This window comes from Myotis brandtii, unplaced genomic scaffold (genome assembly GCF_000412655.1).
Source record: "Myotis brandtii unplaced genomic scaffold, ASM41265v1 scaffold280, whole genome shotgun sequence".
Lineage (NCBI taxonomy): Eukaryota > Metazoa > Chordata > Mammalia > Chiroptera > Vespertilionidae > Myotis > Myotis brandtii.
The window spans coordinates 1,395,283-1,409,981 of NW_005360677.1; the positions used below are offsets into that span (position 1 = coordinate 1,395,283).

At 41.5% G+C, this 14,699-nt stretch overlaps 1 protein-coding gene across 1 annotated transcript in view; it reads left to right on the forward strand.

Moving 5' to 3' along the window:
* Positions 1 to 12,504, forward strand: part of KLHDC10 (kelch domain containing 10) — a gene marked incomplete at its 5' end in the record, with an annotated part of 47,611 nt that extends 35,107 nt beyond the window's left edge. Inside the window, 7 exons of the mRNA XM_005868970.2 lie at positions 583 to 737; positions 2,838 to 2,986; positions 7,350 to 7,434; positions 8,489 to 8,555; positions 9,087 to 9,134; positions 11,404 to 11,543; positions 12,152 to 12,504. Of these exons, the coding sequence (XP_005869032.1) occupies positions 583 to 737; positions 2,838 to 2,986; positions 7,350 to 7,434; positions 8,489 to 8,555; positions 9,087 to 9,134; positions 11,404 to 11,543; positions 12,152 to 12,361 (854 nt within the window). The remainder of the gene's footprint in view (positions 1 to 582; positions 738 to 2,837; positions 2,987 to 7,349; positions 7,435 to 8,488; positions 8,556 to 9,086; positions 9,135 to 11,403; positions 11,544 to 12,151) is intronic.
* Positions 12,505 to 14,699: the final 2,195 nt, after the last annotated feature.

Consider the following 14,699-nt stretch of genomic DNA (forward strand, 5'->3'; position numbering starts at 1 on the left):
TGCAGGGGAGGGCAATTGGGAGTGACCAGGCCTGCAGGGGAGGGCAGTTAGGGGCAACCAGGCTGGCAAGGGAGGGAAGTTAGGGGTGACCAGGCCAGCATGGGAGGGTAGTTGGGGGTGACCAGGCTGGAAGGGGAGGGCAGTTAGGGGCAATCTGGCCAGCAGGGGAGCAGTTAGGTGTCAATCAGGCTGGCAGGGGAGCAGTTAGGCATCGATCAGGCTGGCAGGGGAGTGGCTAGGGAGTGATCAGGCTGGCAGGCAGGCAGGCAGGCGAGCGGTTGTGAGCCAGCAGTCCTGGATTGTGAGAGGGATCCCAGATTGGAGAGGGTGCAGGCTGGGCTGAGGGACACACCCCCTCCCTGTGCATGAATTTCGTGCACCGGGCCTCTAGTATGATATATTCCATATAGCATGAATTAGATCTTTTTTTGCAAAACTCTGTAGTAGTTAGATGTCAGTGGTTTGAGCTATCTTCTGAGGGCATTTAAGCAGACATTTTTGAGTTTCTCAGATATTTTGAGTTTGTGTGGGAATACATTTTAGGTACCCAGTACATAAACGGAATTTGTGCTTCTTCCCCAGTTGTGCTGCATGGAAACAACCTGTTAGTGTTTGGAGGTACAGGCATCCCGTTTGGTGAGAGCAACGGAAATGATGTCCATGTCTGTAATGTGAAGTATAAGAGATGGGCTTTACTCAGCTGTCGGGGGAAGAAACCCAGTCGTATATATGGACAGGTACCAATCTATGGCTGGTCATGGTGGATTATTTGTTTGGATTTTTCTAGTTCTGGGAACAAACAATGTCAGAATCTTTATATTACTATCAATTTTTGTTTTTGTTAATCCTCACCCGCAGATATTTTTCCCATTAATTTTTAGAGCAAGTGGAAGGAAGGGAGGGAAAGGGAGAGAGAAAGAGAGAAACATCGATGTGAGGGACACATTGATTGGTTGCCTCCCGCACGCACCCTGACCAGGGACCAGGGCTGGGGATTAAACCTGCAACCCAGGTACGTACTCTTGACCAGAAATGGAACCCAGTACACGGGCCAACACTCCAACCACTGAGCCACATGGCCAGGGCACTACCAATTGTTTAAGTGGAGAGTAAATTCACTGTAGTTAATATTTGTTTTTTCAGTTCTGATGTGAAATTGTAATTTGTAAATCTGGTATCTTGCTTTCTCTCCTTTATTTCTAATCCAATTTAGGATTATGATGTAGACCTGTATGGAAGTTTCTTAAATGTCAGGACCCCAGCCCACCTTCACTCCCATCCCCAACAAGAGATTGGGCTCCATATGGTCTGGGTCTTGTCATCTTTAGAGTGATAGGATTCTTTGAAGAGTTTTTTGACCTAAGTAGCAGAGAATGTGATCCCTGCACTTAGTTAAGATCTGAGCTAAAACACATTATGTAGAGATTAGTTTCCAGTTAGGTTCAAGTGCTTCAAACCTAGGTTTGAAACGATATGTCCAAAAAGTTAGGGTGCAACTCACCATACATCAGAGACCCTTTGAGAGTAATGGCTAAGCTTAAAATAATCAGTCTTTGTTTCTTACTTGACTGGCTGACATCAGTACTGATAATAGCTTCTGGCTATGTGTAGAGGCACATACTGGATAACTTTATATTTCACAACAGGAGGCATTTAAACTCTTAAGAAATGACAATAAAAATAGCCAAACTTACTTTGAAGAAGAAAGAGTCTGGCGGAAAACGTCAAGTTTTGGGGACTGACTGTCAACTCTGCTAGTAGATCTTACCTAAGGAATTCTGGTGGCTTATTTTCATTTCTGCTCCTTCTGCTTGAGAGCATTTTTCTTCAAATTGCTTAGGAAGAGAAACAGTTTTCTTTTTCTTTTTAAAATATATGTTTTTATTGATTTCAGAGAGGAAAGGAGAGGGAGAGAGAGATAGAAACATCATTGATGAGAGAGAATCATTGATTGGCTGCCTCCTGCATGCCCCACATTGGGATTAAGCCTGCAACCAGGGCATGTGCCCTGACTGGGAATTGAACTGTGACTTCCTGGTCCATAGGTTGACACTCAACCACTGAGCCATGCTGGCTGGGCGAGAAGCAGTTTTTCATGAAAATGCTCACGTCCATGATCTATAAATTCTTTGGTTGACTAGAAGCCCTAATGATCACCTGACCCCCTTGCCAATCTAAGTGGAACTGGCTTTCCAGTTGAGTAAGCTTTACCTTTCTAAAAATAATCTCTGTGCCCTGGCCAGTGCAGCTCAGTTGACTAGTGTAGCTTAGTGTGGCTCCCATGCACTGAAAGGTTGCCTGTTTGATTCCCACGATGCCTGGGTTTTGGGCTCCACTTTGGGAGGCATGTGGGAGGCAGCTGATCAGTGTCTTGCTCTCACATCGATGTTTCTCCCTCTTTTATCCATACCTTCTCCCTTCCCCTCTTTCTCTCAAAATAAAAATAAAAATAATCTCTGTGTTCTCTAAAATCTTTAAGGGTCTTGTGTTTTAGAAGGTTAAAAAAATACAAGAGGCCCGGCTGGTGAGGCTCAGTGATTCAGTGTCAAACTATGAACCAGGAGGTCACGGTTCGGTTCCTGGTCAGAGCACATGCCTAGGTTTTGGGCTCAATCCCTAGTAGGGGGCATGCAGGAGGCAGCCAATCCATGATTCTTTCTCATCATTGATGTTTCTGTCTCTTTCTCCCTCTCCCTTCCTCTCTCTGAAATCAATAAAAATATTTTTTAAAAATACAAGAGAATTTCATAAAACCTGATTTGGGGGTATTTAATAAGTTTATATTCTTTAATCAAGTGCTAACGAGTCAGTCTTTTTCACCTTTCCTTGTTTTTCAGGCCATGGCTATCATCAATGGCTCCCTTTATGTCTTTGGAGGGACAACTGGCTATATTTACAGCACAGACCTGCACAAATTAGATCTTAATACCAGAGAGTGGACACAACTGAAACCAAACAACCTATCCTGTGATCTTCCAGAAGAGAGGTAAGGTTCTAAGATTAAAGCACATTTATTCTTTCTTCTTAAGATTTGACTTTTTTCCACATATTAGTAATACGGTTTGAAGAAAATCCTTTGGCCTGGTTAAAATAGCTAACTGGTTGTTACATTCCAGTTCATCATTAAAGAAGGATCTCCTGGTAAGGGAGTGATATTTCCCTCTGAGCTCTAGAATTTTTTTTCATGTTATTTTCTCTTATACTCCACTTTTCCTGCATTAGGAAGATAGTAACACTTTGAAGAAGAAACCAATGGCAGTAATGTAACTAAATTTCATATCACAGGCAAAACAATTACTTTCTAGTTATTTTTTAAATTTTCCATCTTAATTTGCATATTTTGATTCTTTGGCTCATTTGCTCACACCTGTATCACCAGTATAGGGCTTAGTGCCATGCCTATAGTGGTACTCAATGAAAATTGATTGGATGGATGAGAAGGAGGAAGGGAGGTATGGAGGGAGAGAAGAAGGGAGAGAGAGAGGGAGGGGGTGGAGGGTTCTTCAAGTTCTCTGTTAAACACTCAGACAGCACATGATTCACTCTAGTTGCCTTCTAGTAGACCCTAGATCTTTCACTTTTCTTTCCTGATAGTGGTTTCTGCTTCTTAGAGTTAAACTCACTGGAAAACTTTGATCTTTTGCCCTCTAGTTTAAAAGCAAGGGTATAATAAATAATTTTTTAATTATTTTGTTTAATCTAAGGTCTCTTTGTTGTCTTTAAGCAAAATGGTATATAGATGCTAAGGAAGAATTTATCTTTATTTTAGTATAGTAGTAGGCTGACTTACAGAACTTACCATGAGAGGACTTGGGAAATGGAATAATTTTTATGTAATTTATTTTATCAGCATTTATTTCCTTCCTGGAAAGGAGGAAATAGATGAAGTTTTCAAAGCATTTTAATATGGTTGCCTTCTTTGAATTATTTTATGGACATATTATAAATTGTTTCAGCTTGTAGCTAGGCTGCTTGGATAAAAGTTCTGGTAGGCATTTCACATTATATTCACAGTTCTCTATAGCATAATTTTCCTGGTATCTTTGTATCTGTTAAATAAGTATTTTAGTTTGAAAGCCCATGGTCTAGAGTTTCTAATTAAATGTAGGCAGATCACTTTTTAAATCTCTATAATAGCTTCCCTCCTTATGCAAAGTTATCACAAAAAGAGTATAGAAAATCTAGAAGATACGAATAAGCAAAATGAAGAAAATATAAAACAAAATCTAAACTGAGAGATAACCAGGGTTAATATTTTGGAATATTTTGGATGTCACCTTATAATCATTTTCCTTGCATATTTATGTATCTATCATTTATTTTTATTTTGAGAGTACATTTATTAAAACTGGGGACACAGGGCTTGGGGCACAAGAAGCAACAGGAGAATGCCTAGGCAGTGCTCTGCTTTGGCTCTCCAGAAATGGTAGAAGAAAGAAGTGGGCCATGGCGGGGCTGCTGCTAGCTCACTGAAAAGTCAGAGGAGAGATTAAAAATGGCAGCAGAGTAGGAGGATGCTGCATGGTCATGCTCCCAGGAACAAGCTGGAATTACAACTGAAATTCGAGAAGGCTTCCTGAATAATCAATGGAAAACTCACAGGAGAGAACCCTGATACCCAAGGACCGAAGGTGGAGCCGGCATAGAGACTGGTAGGAGGGGCAGAGACGTGACCCACGGAGGGGAACTGAAGTCCCCGAGAGATATCTCAGCCGGTGGTGGAGGGGGGGGAGGTGCCACTGAGAATTCTGGGATCTAATCCCGGAACTGGGCTCCCCAGCAGAGAACACCTAACTGAGGAAGGTATCCACATAACATCAAGCTGTGAAAAGCAGTGGGGTGCTGACTGCCAGGGAGTGGCAGCTGAAAGTTCAGGCGCCCTCTTAAAGGGCCAAGACACAAACATTCCCTGTGGAGCCACCCACCTTGTGCTCTGGCAGAGGGAGGCTGAAGTGGACTGGAGCTGTGAGAGCAGAAGCCAGCACTGGGGCCTCGGGGGACAGAGCTCAGAAGGCAGACACCCCAAGTCTCCTCGGCTCAGTCATTCCCTCACACAGCCACATAGACATCTGCCTTGCCTGGGGGGATAGACATCTGCCCTGCCTGGGGGGAATAGACAGTTGACACACCCTATTGGAAAACACCTTGCCCTGAGGCCGATTAAGAGATTAAAAGTAACAATTCGAAGGAGTAGCAGCTGCTTGTGTAGCCCGCCCCCATCCAAGGAACAGCAGCCTCCTGATCACCACACCCTCTGTCTGAGGAACAGCAGCTGTGTGTGAAGCCTCCCCCCACCAGCCAGAGGCGCCACCACAACTGTGAACAGCACCCACCAGAGGAGCTACTACCAACTGAGGAGCAGCTGCTACCACAACCGCTCAAGGAGCAACCGCAGCCCGAGGAGCCATTGCCACCCAAGGAGCAGCCACTGAACGACTCAACATCTAGATATGGCGGTACGATCAAACATGGGTAGACAAAAAAAAACCCCAAAGGAAAGAAAAGGAGGCCTCGCCAGAAAAGCAGCTAAGTGATACAGAGGCATGCAACATGACAGAAAAAGAATTCAGATTAAGGGTCCTAGAGTGCATAAACCGGATGGAGGAAAAAATCAACAACTTATGCAAGAAGCAAGAAGAAACAGATGAAAAAAATCAATAAATTATGTAAGAACCAAGAAGAAATGAAGAGTGATATAGCTGCAATAAAAAACACCATTGAAAGTTTCAACAGTAGACTAGGAGAAGCGGAGGACCGAATTAGCGAATTAGAAGACAGGGAAACAAAACACACCCAAACTGAACAGCAATTGGAGAAAAAAATTAAAAGACAGGAGGAGAGCCTAAGGGAGCTATGGGACAACATGAAACGAAACAACATACGAATAATAGGGGTGCCAGAACAACAGAAAGAGGAACAAGACTTAGAAAACCTATTTGAAGAAATAATATCAGAAAACTTCCCTGAGGTGGGGAAGAAAAAAGTCACACAAGCCCAGAGAGTCCCAAACAAGGTGAATCCGAAAAGACCCACACCAAGACACATCATAATTACCATGGCAAATGTTCAGGACAAAGAGAGAATCTTACAGGCTGCAAGAGAGAGACGGAAAGTTACATACAAGGGATCTCCCATTAGATTATCAAATGATTTCTCAACAGAAACACATCAGGCCAGAAAAGAATGGACAGAAATCTACAAAGTGATGCAAAGCAAAGGACTGAACCCAAGAATACTCTATCCAGCAAGGCTATCATTCAAAATTGAAGGGGAAATAAGAAGCTTCACAGACAAAAAAAGGCTAAGGGAGTTCACCACCACCAAGCCAGCAATGCAAGAAATGCTAAAGGGACTGGTGTAAAAAGAAGAAATAAAAAGCCCAGAAAGAAAACAGCCACACAAAAAAAGAAATGGCTACAAACAAGTACCTTTCAATAATAACTTTAAACGTAAATGGACTAAATGGTCCAATCAAAAGACATCGAGTGGCTGAATGGATAAAAAAACATGACCCATACATTTGCTGTCTACAAGAGACCCACCTCATTAGAAGGGACTCACACAGACTGAAAGTGAAGGGATGGAAAAATATCTTTCAGGCAAATGGAAATGAAAAAAAAGCTGGGGTAGCAATACTTATATCGGACAAAATACATCTCAAAGTGAAGGCCATAACCAGAGATAAGGAAGGCCACTTCATAATACTAAAGGGATCAATACAACAAGAAGATATAACCCTGGTAAACATATATGCACCCAATGCAGGAGCACCCAAATTCATAAATGGCTCTTCCACAAATACCACGTGCGGGCATGCACGTACAGTGCGATTGAAACTTTGTGGCTACACTCAGGGGCCAAAGAGCCGCATGTGGCTCGCGAGCCGCAGTCTGCCAACCACTGGCCTAGCCCTTCCAGTCCTTCCTTATTGCACACTAACACAAAGCCATTAGAAGTCTCATCAGAGCGGTACAATGTTAAGGTGCCAGGAAAGGGAAGAAAGGAAGGCGTGGGCCTGCTCCAGAGAGAGCCTGCAGTTATCTATAAATTTTTAATGGAATTATAGCCTATCTGCTCTTATATAACTCTCCCCCCCCCCCCCCTTTGTTAGTGACATAAAAACAACTTCTCAACATATTAATTATTCTGTATGCCAACATCTTCTGGTTACATACTAATCTATTTTATGTATATTCTATAATTTATTTAACCAATTCACATTATTAAACACTTAGCTTATTTCTAATAATTTATTGTTATACATAATAATCCAGTAAGAAGCCTAGTGGCTACATCTTAGGTAGATCATTTTTCACTTAATTATAAACGTATTTTATTGTGTATTTCAGATACAGACATGAAATTGCACATGATGGACAGAGGATTTACATCTTGGGAGGTGGTACTTCCTGGACAGCTTATTCCTTAAACAAGGTATATACATATTTTTTTTTTAAAAAGAGAGAGAAAAGAGGGAGAAGTATAGAGGGAGGCATGTGCTATGCTAAGTAAGATAATTCTGTTACTATAGATATCTTCAGTTTTGAAAAGGTTCTTCATTAACATCTATTTTATGTTGCATGCTCTTTATCATGCAAGGTTGAGCTCCGTGCCCCTAATATGCTCTCCATTTGACAGCTGCATTATCGCACATTGAATATACTTCATGAAAATTATCCTCTCACGCTGGATGAGGAAAACGACTAAAAGGAAGAAATAGTAGCTTGAATGGAGCAACTAATTGGAATTGGAACCAGCATTCTCAGAATGTCACATCCTTATCCTCATCAGTGCTCTGTATCTAAAAAGAACAGGCGTTTTTAGGGCCATGCATCACTAACTTGAGAAAGCTGAGCTCTGAAGGGCTTTCAGTTCTTCCATCCCTGTGGCATTTCTAAATGCACATATCCAGGGGAAATCTAAAGTAGGATGCAGAGCTCCTGGTCTGTCTGGAACCTTAATGATCTTTTCTCAGTTTGGTTAAAACTGCATTCGGGTGCTTTCTTACCAACATTTGCTTTATTCTTTTTCTTCTTTTTTTTTTTTTTCTAAGCAGTTTGCATATTTATTTTTTTTTAATTTCTTTATTGATTAAGGTATTACATATGTGTCCTTATCCCCCTTTTGCCCCCCTAACCCCCACTCATGCCCTCACCCCCCTGTTGTCTGTGTCCATTGGTTAGGCTTATATGCAACACTTGCTTTTTTCTGTTATAAAATCATACATAGTTATTGTAGAAAATGTGGAAGTTGCAAAATTCTAATTTTTTTCTTCATTATTTTCTTTTTTTAAAAAATATTGAGATAATCTATGTGCTTAATTTTTAACTGTTAATGTTTTGTCTTAGAATTAGCAATAAATCAGATAAAAACAGGGAAAGAAGACTTTTCAAAAAAGAATATATGTTTGTACAGGCTGTTGTTTAAAATCCAGTTTTCAGGCTAGCTAACATTATCTGTGTGTATCTTCTTTTTCTCTCTCTCCAAGATCCATGCATACAACCTTGAAACAAATGCATGGGAGGAAATTGCAACAAAACCCCATGAAAAAATAGGTAAACTTATAGTATTGACCCGTTTATCTTTAACAAATGTATTTTATACTTTACTTGTTTTGGAAGGGAAAAATTAATTTCATTGAGTTATATGACAAGTAAAATATCTGTTGAACTGTTATTAGAAATTACTTGTATTCCTGAGCCCAATTCTTCTTCAGCAGTTGAGCAGAGACTTTTAAAGGGAATTGCCGAATTCTGTGCAAGTGAGGGATTATGGGTGGGATAAGAAATAGATACTTAAATCAAGATCTGTCTACCTGTTTGTGGGTAAGAGGGCGTGGGAAACCCATTAGTAACCTGACCTCTGCCACCCCAGTTTGTTTTCCTGCACCTTAACATTGTGCCGCTCTATGAGACTTCCGATGGCTTGTGTTAGTGCCATAAGGGAGGACTGGAAGGGCTGGGCAGTGTTTGTTGACTGCAGCCAAGGGGTTGTTTTAGGTGAGTTGCTCGTAGGATGTCTGTCACTGTGTCGTATCAGTGTTATCTCTGTGAACAACGGAATTTCTGTGCTTATGTGTCTGGCAGGTTTCCCTGCAGCCCGAAGATGCCACAGTTGTGTTCAGATAAAAAACGGTAAGGGTTCTAAATAACTCTCTGGTTCCATTTTTGTAATTATATGTACGGAGAATGCCTTATTTCCTAATGATAGCAGCTCCTTACAAGACACATAACTCTGGGAACAGTCTGTTTCTTATAGTTTCAACTTAAGAGGAAATTCATAAAGTTATGCTTCTCTCAGCAGTTTTTATAAAGTCAACTTGTATGTTTGGGTTCCTTCAGTTATCAGAGAACTCAAGACTTGGTGATAAATAAGCTTTTATTGTACCCCCTGATTTTCAGCACCCCACCGCAGCAGATGTCGGTGGTTATGGTGGGGAACAATAGAGACCTCAGTGAACATTGTATTAAAACTGTAATAACTCCTTCTGGAGTATTATATCGTAAAGTTTATTTTGTTCTCTGTCTGATGCCAAACAGAACTGGGAGCTTATTCCTGGGCCATTTTACAACAAAGGCATTGTGTGGCTTCAGAGAGCAGCTGCAGCTACTTTATCTAAGTGTGATAAATGACTCCTCTTTGGATAACCTTTCTGTCTTTTAATTTACAGCTTATTTTATAGTTTGATATAGCACCTTAAATGTGTTTCTGGGAGGAAGTTGTATAAAACTGATTTGATAGCCTGTATCCTTTCAGCGGCTTAGTTTGGGTTTTCCCCGGATTATGCTGCTGTCTCTCGTACAGAGGTTCTTTTTATTATGCTTCTGCTTTTTGGATAAGATTTACAGATAGTGGCATTGTTCAGCTTTGCCTCTCTATGAATGGAGCTGTACTTTTCTTGAATCCTAGTCAAAATGGTTTCCTGTGTATTTTATCGTTTGTTTAAGTATTGGCTTCAACTTAATCAAGACTTGAAATAAGACAGCTATTATTTTGATTCTTTGAGACCAGGCACCGTACAGACGAAATTCAGCCTTAGTTCTTAATTTGAAGGCTCACATAGCCTTTGTTACAAGTTGTCTAATTAGTTATAACTAACTGAATTCATAAAGCCAAAAACAAACAAAACAAGCGCAAAGAAAAACTTTGATTTTGGGAAGGTTTTTTCCCTCTGATGTAAATACACATCGAATGGGTCTTCAGACTGTCCTCTTGGGGCTGAAGAAAACTTGGAAGAGCCTCATTTGTGCGCCCAATCAGAACAGCCCAACAAATGTTTCTCCTCAGGTTAATGTCTACATAAAGAGCATTTGTCTCTACGTGCAGATAAGTCGATTCTTTCCAGGACGTTATTTAAAAGGAAAGTTTACAAACTGATGGTCTGCAGATGTGTTTTATTTGACTCATATGTGTATTAAAGTTTTTTTGAATTACTAACACTTAAAAATCAAAATGCTTCACTTTTAAAGAAATCCAGATTTCTTTTTCTTCCCTGGGAACCCAGTGTGTGATACCAGATTTCTTGCATGATTACATGAGGTGTCCAGTGGAGGGATGTAGTTCCTCTAGCTGAGAAGCTTTGCTCTTTTATTTATTTACTTTAAAGAATAGTTTATGCCCTAGCCAGTTTTGCTCAGTGGATAGAGTGTTGGCCTGCGAACTGAAAGGTCCCAGGTTCGATTCCAGTCAAGGGCACATGCCCAGGTTGTGGGCTTGATCCCCAGTGGGGGACTTGCAGGAGGAATGATTCTCTCTTATCATGGATGTTTCTATCTCTCTCTCCCTCTTCCTTCCTCTCTGAAATCAATAAAAATATATTATAAAAAAATAGTTTACAGATTTTTAGAGAGCAAGGAAGGGAGAGGGAGAAAGAGAGAAACATCAATGTGAATATCGATTGGCTGCCTCCTGCATGACCTACTGGGGATCAAGTCTGCAACCTGGGCATGCACCCTTAACTAGGAATCGAATTGGCAACTTCCTGGTGCATGGGCTAACGCCCAACCAACTTAGCCACACCATCCCAGGCTAGATTTCTGTAAGGCAAACCTGGCCTTAAGTCTGGCATGGTATTGATCACCTGGAGCCCCATTGCCATCTCTCCTATGGAGCATGTACACTCCTGTTTGTGCCCTGGACCTTTTTACTTCTTTCTATGCCTGGCACCCATAGGTATCGGAACCCAGACATGAAGCCTCCTTAGAGGTTTGCTTCCTTTGTCCTAGCAAAATCCCAACATAGTGTCCATCGAGGGACAAGGCGGCAGCATGAGGAGGCCCACCCAGCTGAAGTCCTCTGTGGTTTGGGGAAATCTGCTGAACTGGTCCCAGGTCAACTAGCCGTGTGCTAGGGCTGTGGCTCCTTTTCTTTGTGTGATCTTGGCTTTCTCTTTTTGTCTGATAGATGTGTTTATCTGTGGGGGCTATAATGGAGAAGTGATCCTGGGAGATATCTGGAAATTGAATCTGCAGACTTTTCAATGGGTAAAGCTCCCAGCTACCATGCCAGAGCCCGTTTATTTTCACTGTGCAGCTGTTACACCAGTAAGTTTTTATTTTCATATCTTCCTTACATAGTTGCCGATAAGGAAATCTTTTTAGGAATATTAGCAAGAAAAAAAGATTCTGATATCAGCAGATTCTGGATTAAGAATGTGTTTTTAAAACATTCTTCCAAAGCTAGCGCTTCTTCTGAGAAGCGGGGAGAAAACATCATATACAAGTTTAAGAGAGCAGCATAAATGTAAAAGAAGTGCTACGTGCAGCATTCAGGCCCTGACAGTGCTATCAGAGGGGTTTCCTGGGAGGGCAGAATAGATTTACCCCATGATGCCAGGTTATTGAGAATTCTTCTAGTTTTTTTAACGCAAAAACCTTGATTTTCATCTCTATATTTCCAGTATTGGGCACAATGGAGAGAAACCTTAATGTTTGTTGAAGTTGTTGAAGTAAAAAACAATCTATAGTTTTCCCCTTATGATCTCATTCATTATTTAAACCAGTCGCGATCACTGCACTATGCTGGGATCAGTGAGAAATTTTTTGTTTCACCTCATCTCAATTCAGCCCACTTTGAATTTTTTTTTCTTTAGTCTTAGTATCTGTTTCTCTCCCATTTGAATTTATCCTCTTTGACTGCCATTTGTTCATAGGCTGGTTGCATGTACATTCATGGAGGAGTGGTGAACATCCACGAAAACAAACGGACTGGCTCGTTGTTTAAGATCTGGCTGGTGGTACCTAGCTTGCTGGAACTGGCATGGGAGAAGCTGCTTGCGGCCTTCCCTAACCTAGCCAACCTCTCCCGAACACAGCTTCTGCACCTTGGACTCACACAGGGACTCATCGAGCGCTTGAAATGAGGATTTCTGGACTGTTCATTGATACTGGAAATGTTAAATTAAAGAGACTCCTTTATTTATGGGCAGTGTAGAATGTGCTACGAAGAGGATTGGTTACCCTGATCAAGGCCTTATTCAGAAAATACATCAGATGCCTTTCTGTACATTGGTTTTGGTTTTAAGTTTATGGAATCTCACTTTCCCTTGTGTTTCTTTCTTTGCTTTTCTCCCTCCCACCCCAATACATACACACACACTCACATACTCCCTCTTCCTTGATGGCATTGAGGGAAAGTCTGAAAGTACCTTAATAATGTTATGAATCAAGATAAGATAACGAATTTTTTAAAGAAGTTTTGAACACATGACCACGTCAGCCAATGCTCTATAAATTAAAGCAACATCATCAATGAAAACAAAAATAAAATTAAAAAATTTTAAATCCTGCAACAAGACGTTTGGGGGATAGAACACGAAGGCTAACCTTGAGAGACTTGCAGATTGTGTGTAAAGCTAGTGTTTAACCTACTGCTTTCAGAGATAAATCTGAAGAGCTGGTTCTGATGGCCACAGTGGCATACATCTTGCTGCAGAGATACCCAAACCTAAATTTTGACTTTGGAGGGAATTTAAGCAGCTCAGCAAACTCTTGATGAGTGATTTCTTTTTTCATCCTGTGGTGCCAGCACTCGTTAGAGGTGGCTTGTCAGAAGACTTATGTGTGTCATAGTGGTGCTGTTCGTTGTGGCTCTTAGAAATTAGGACACCAAGAATGCGTCAAATCAAGAAACAATGGTGGTCCAAGTTCTTTGTTTGAGCAGTTTTGAAATTCTCCTGTGCTTATTAATGCTTCAAGTATCACTTTGGCTTCTTCTTCATGGGGAATTGTAGACCCTAAATATGTGGCACAAATGCTGTGGGACATAAATGTAAGCTCATGAGAGGCCAGAGGAGAGCAGGGCCGGGAGGGCTTCTGCTCTGGGCTGAGAGCTTCGACTGTCACGGTGCCCATTTCCTTTCAGAACTTGCTGCTTCTCTAACTCTGGGCCATGCACCTGCCATTTTCTTAGGTGACAGGTTTATCTCTAGAAAGCCAATTGGCCCTTGATTTTTCTCTTAGCTTATCGCCTCCTTCTCCATCTGCTTTAATGTGCATAGTGCTGTGAGTACTTGTCTGGTAAATGGATAAAAGGTCCTGGGGGAAAAAGCCACAGGTCATCTTTCCTGAAGAACTAAGCATCATTTTAAAAACTAACAAGAGGAGCTCTGGTTAGAGTATCATCCCGGGACCTAAAGGTCTCGGGTTCAATTCCTTGTCAAGGGCACGTACCTCAGTTGCAGATTCAATCCCAGGCCCTGGTTGTGGCGTGTACAGGAGGCAACCAATCGATGTGTCTCTCATACATAGATGTTTTCTTTCTCTCTCTCTCTCTCTCTCTCTCTCTCTCTCTCTCCTACCCCACCCCTTCCACTCTCTCTAAACAAACAAAAAAACTAGCATGAGGAAGGAATGAAACAGGATCATTCGCTTTTTGGTGCAAAATTTTAGTTCTGGTTTGTTTTGTGTTTTTAATTCTAGGAAAGAAATGACTTAAATTTTCACTTGCTCTGCCATCACGCTGCTAGAGTAGTTCATCATTTGGAAGGCCTTGGGCGTATGAAAGGTGCTAAAGGCACACAGTGCTGGTCATCCCATTGGTTGCCTCACCATAGGAGACTCGGATGAGAGATTTAGGACACATTTTCCTTTAAGTGCCTCTTTTTCACTTAACTTTTAAAGTTATTCTTTTTCCTTCATCCCAGAAGGGATATCTTTAGCTCATGTGTAGATTTAAAATCACCTTTGAGTTAGGCCTATAAGTTACCATTGAATGTTCAGTGCTAGGGAAGAGAAAATTGTGGCCTCTAGACTTGAACTCCTAACTTGCAGGCCTTATTATAACATCCCATCCATGTGGGGTTGAGTCTATGGAGCCTGTGTTTGGCAAGGTCTTGTAATAACCATTCATCTCTGAGTTTGGGTCCTTTTGCAGAGAGTGAGGGGTGTGGAGAGAGGCAGGAAAAGGAGCCAGTCCTCTAGAGGCCCCACCCTCATTTTGCCATGACCAGTCTGTTTGGCATTAACTTTCCATCCACTGCTAGGCTTGTTGCTATGAGGAGCTCTCTCCAGAGCAAGTCAGTCTGAGCAGCCCCATTAATTCAAAACAAAGCTTTGCTGCATGACTCCAGTGTCGTCTCTGGATCGTTGGGGGAAATATGTCTAGGATTAAACAAGTCGTGCAGTCTAGGGTGGTGAACAGATTTTTGTCATGGATTTACATAGGGACCAAAGACTGAGTGCTCAGCCTCTGTGCTTCTC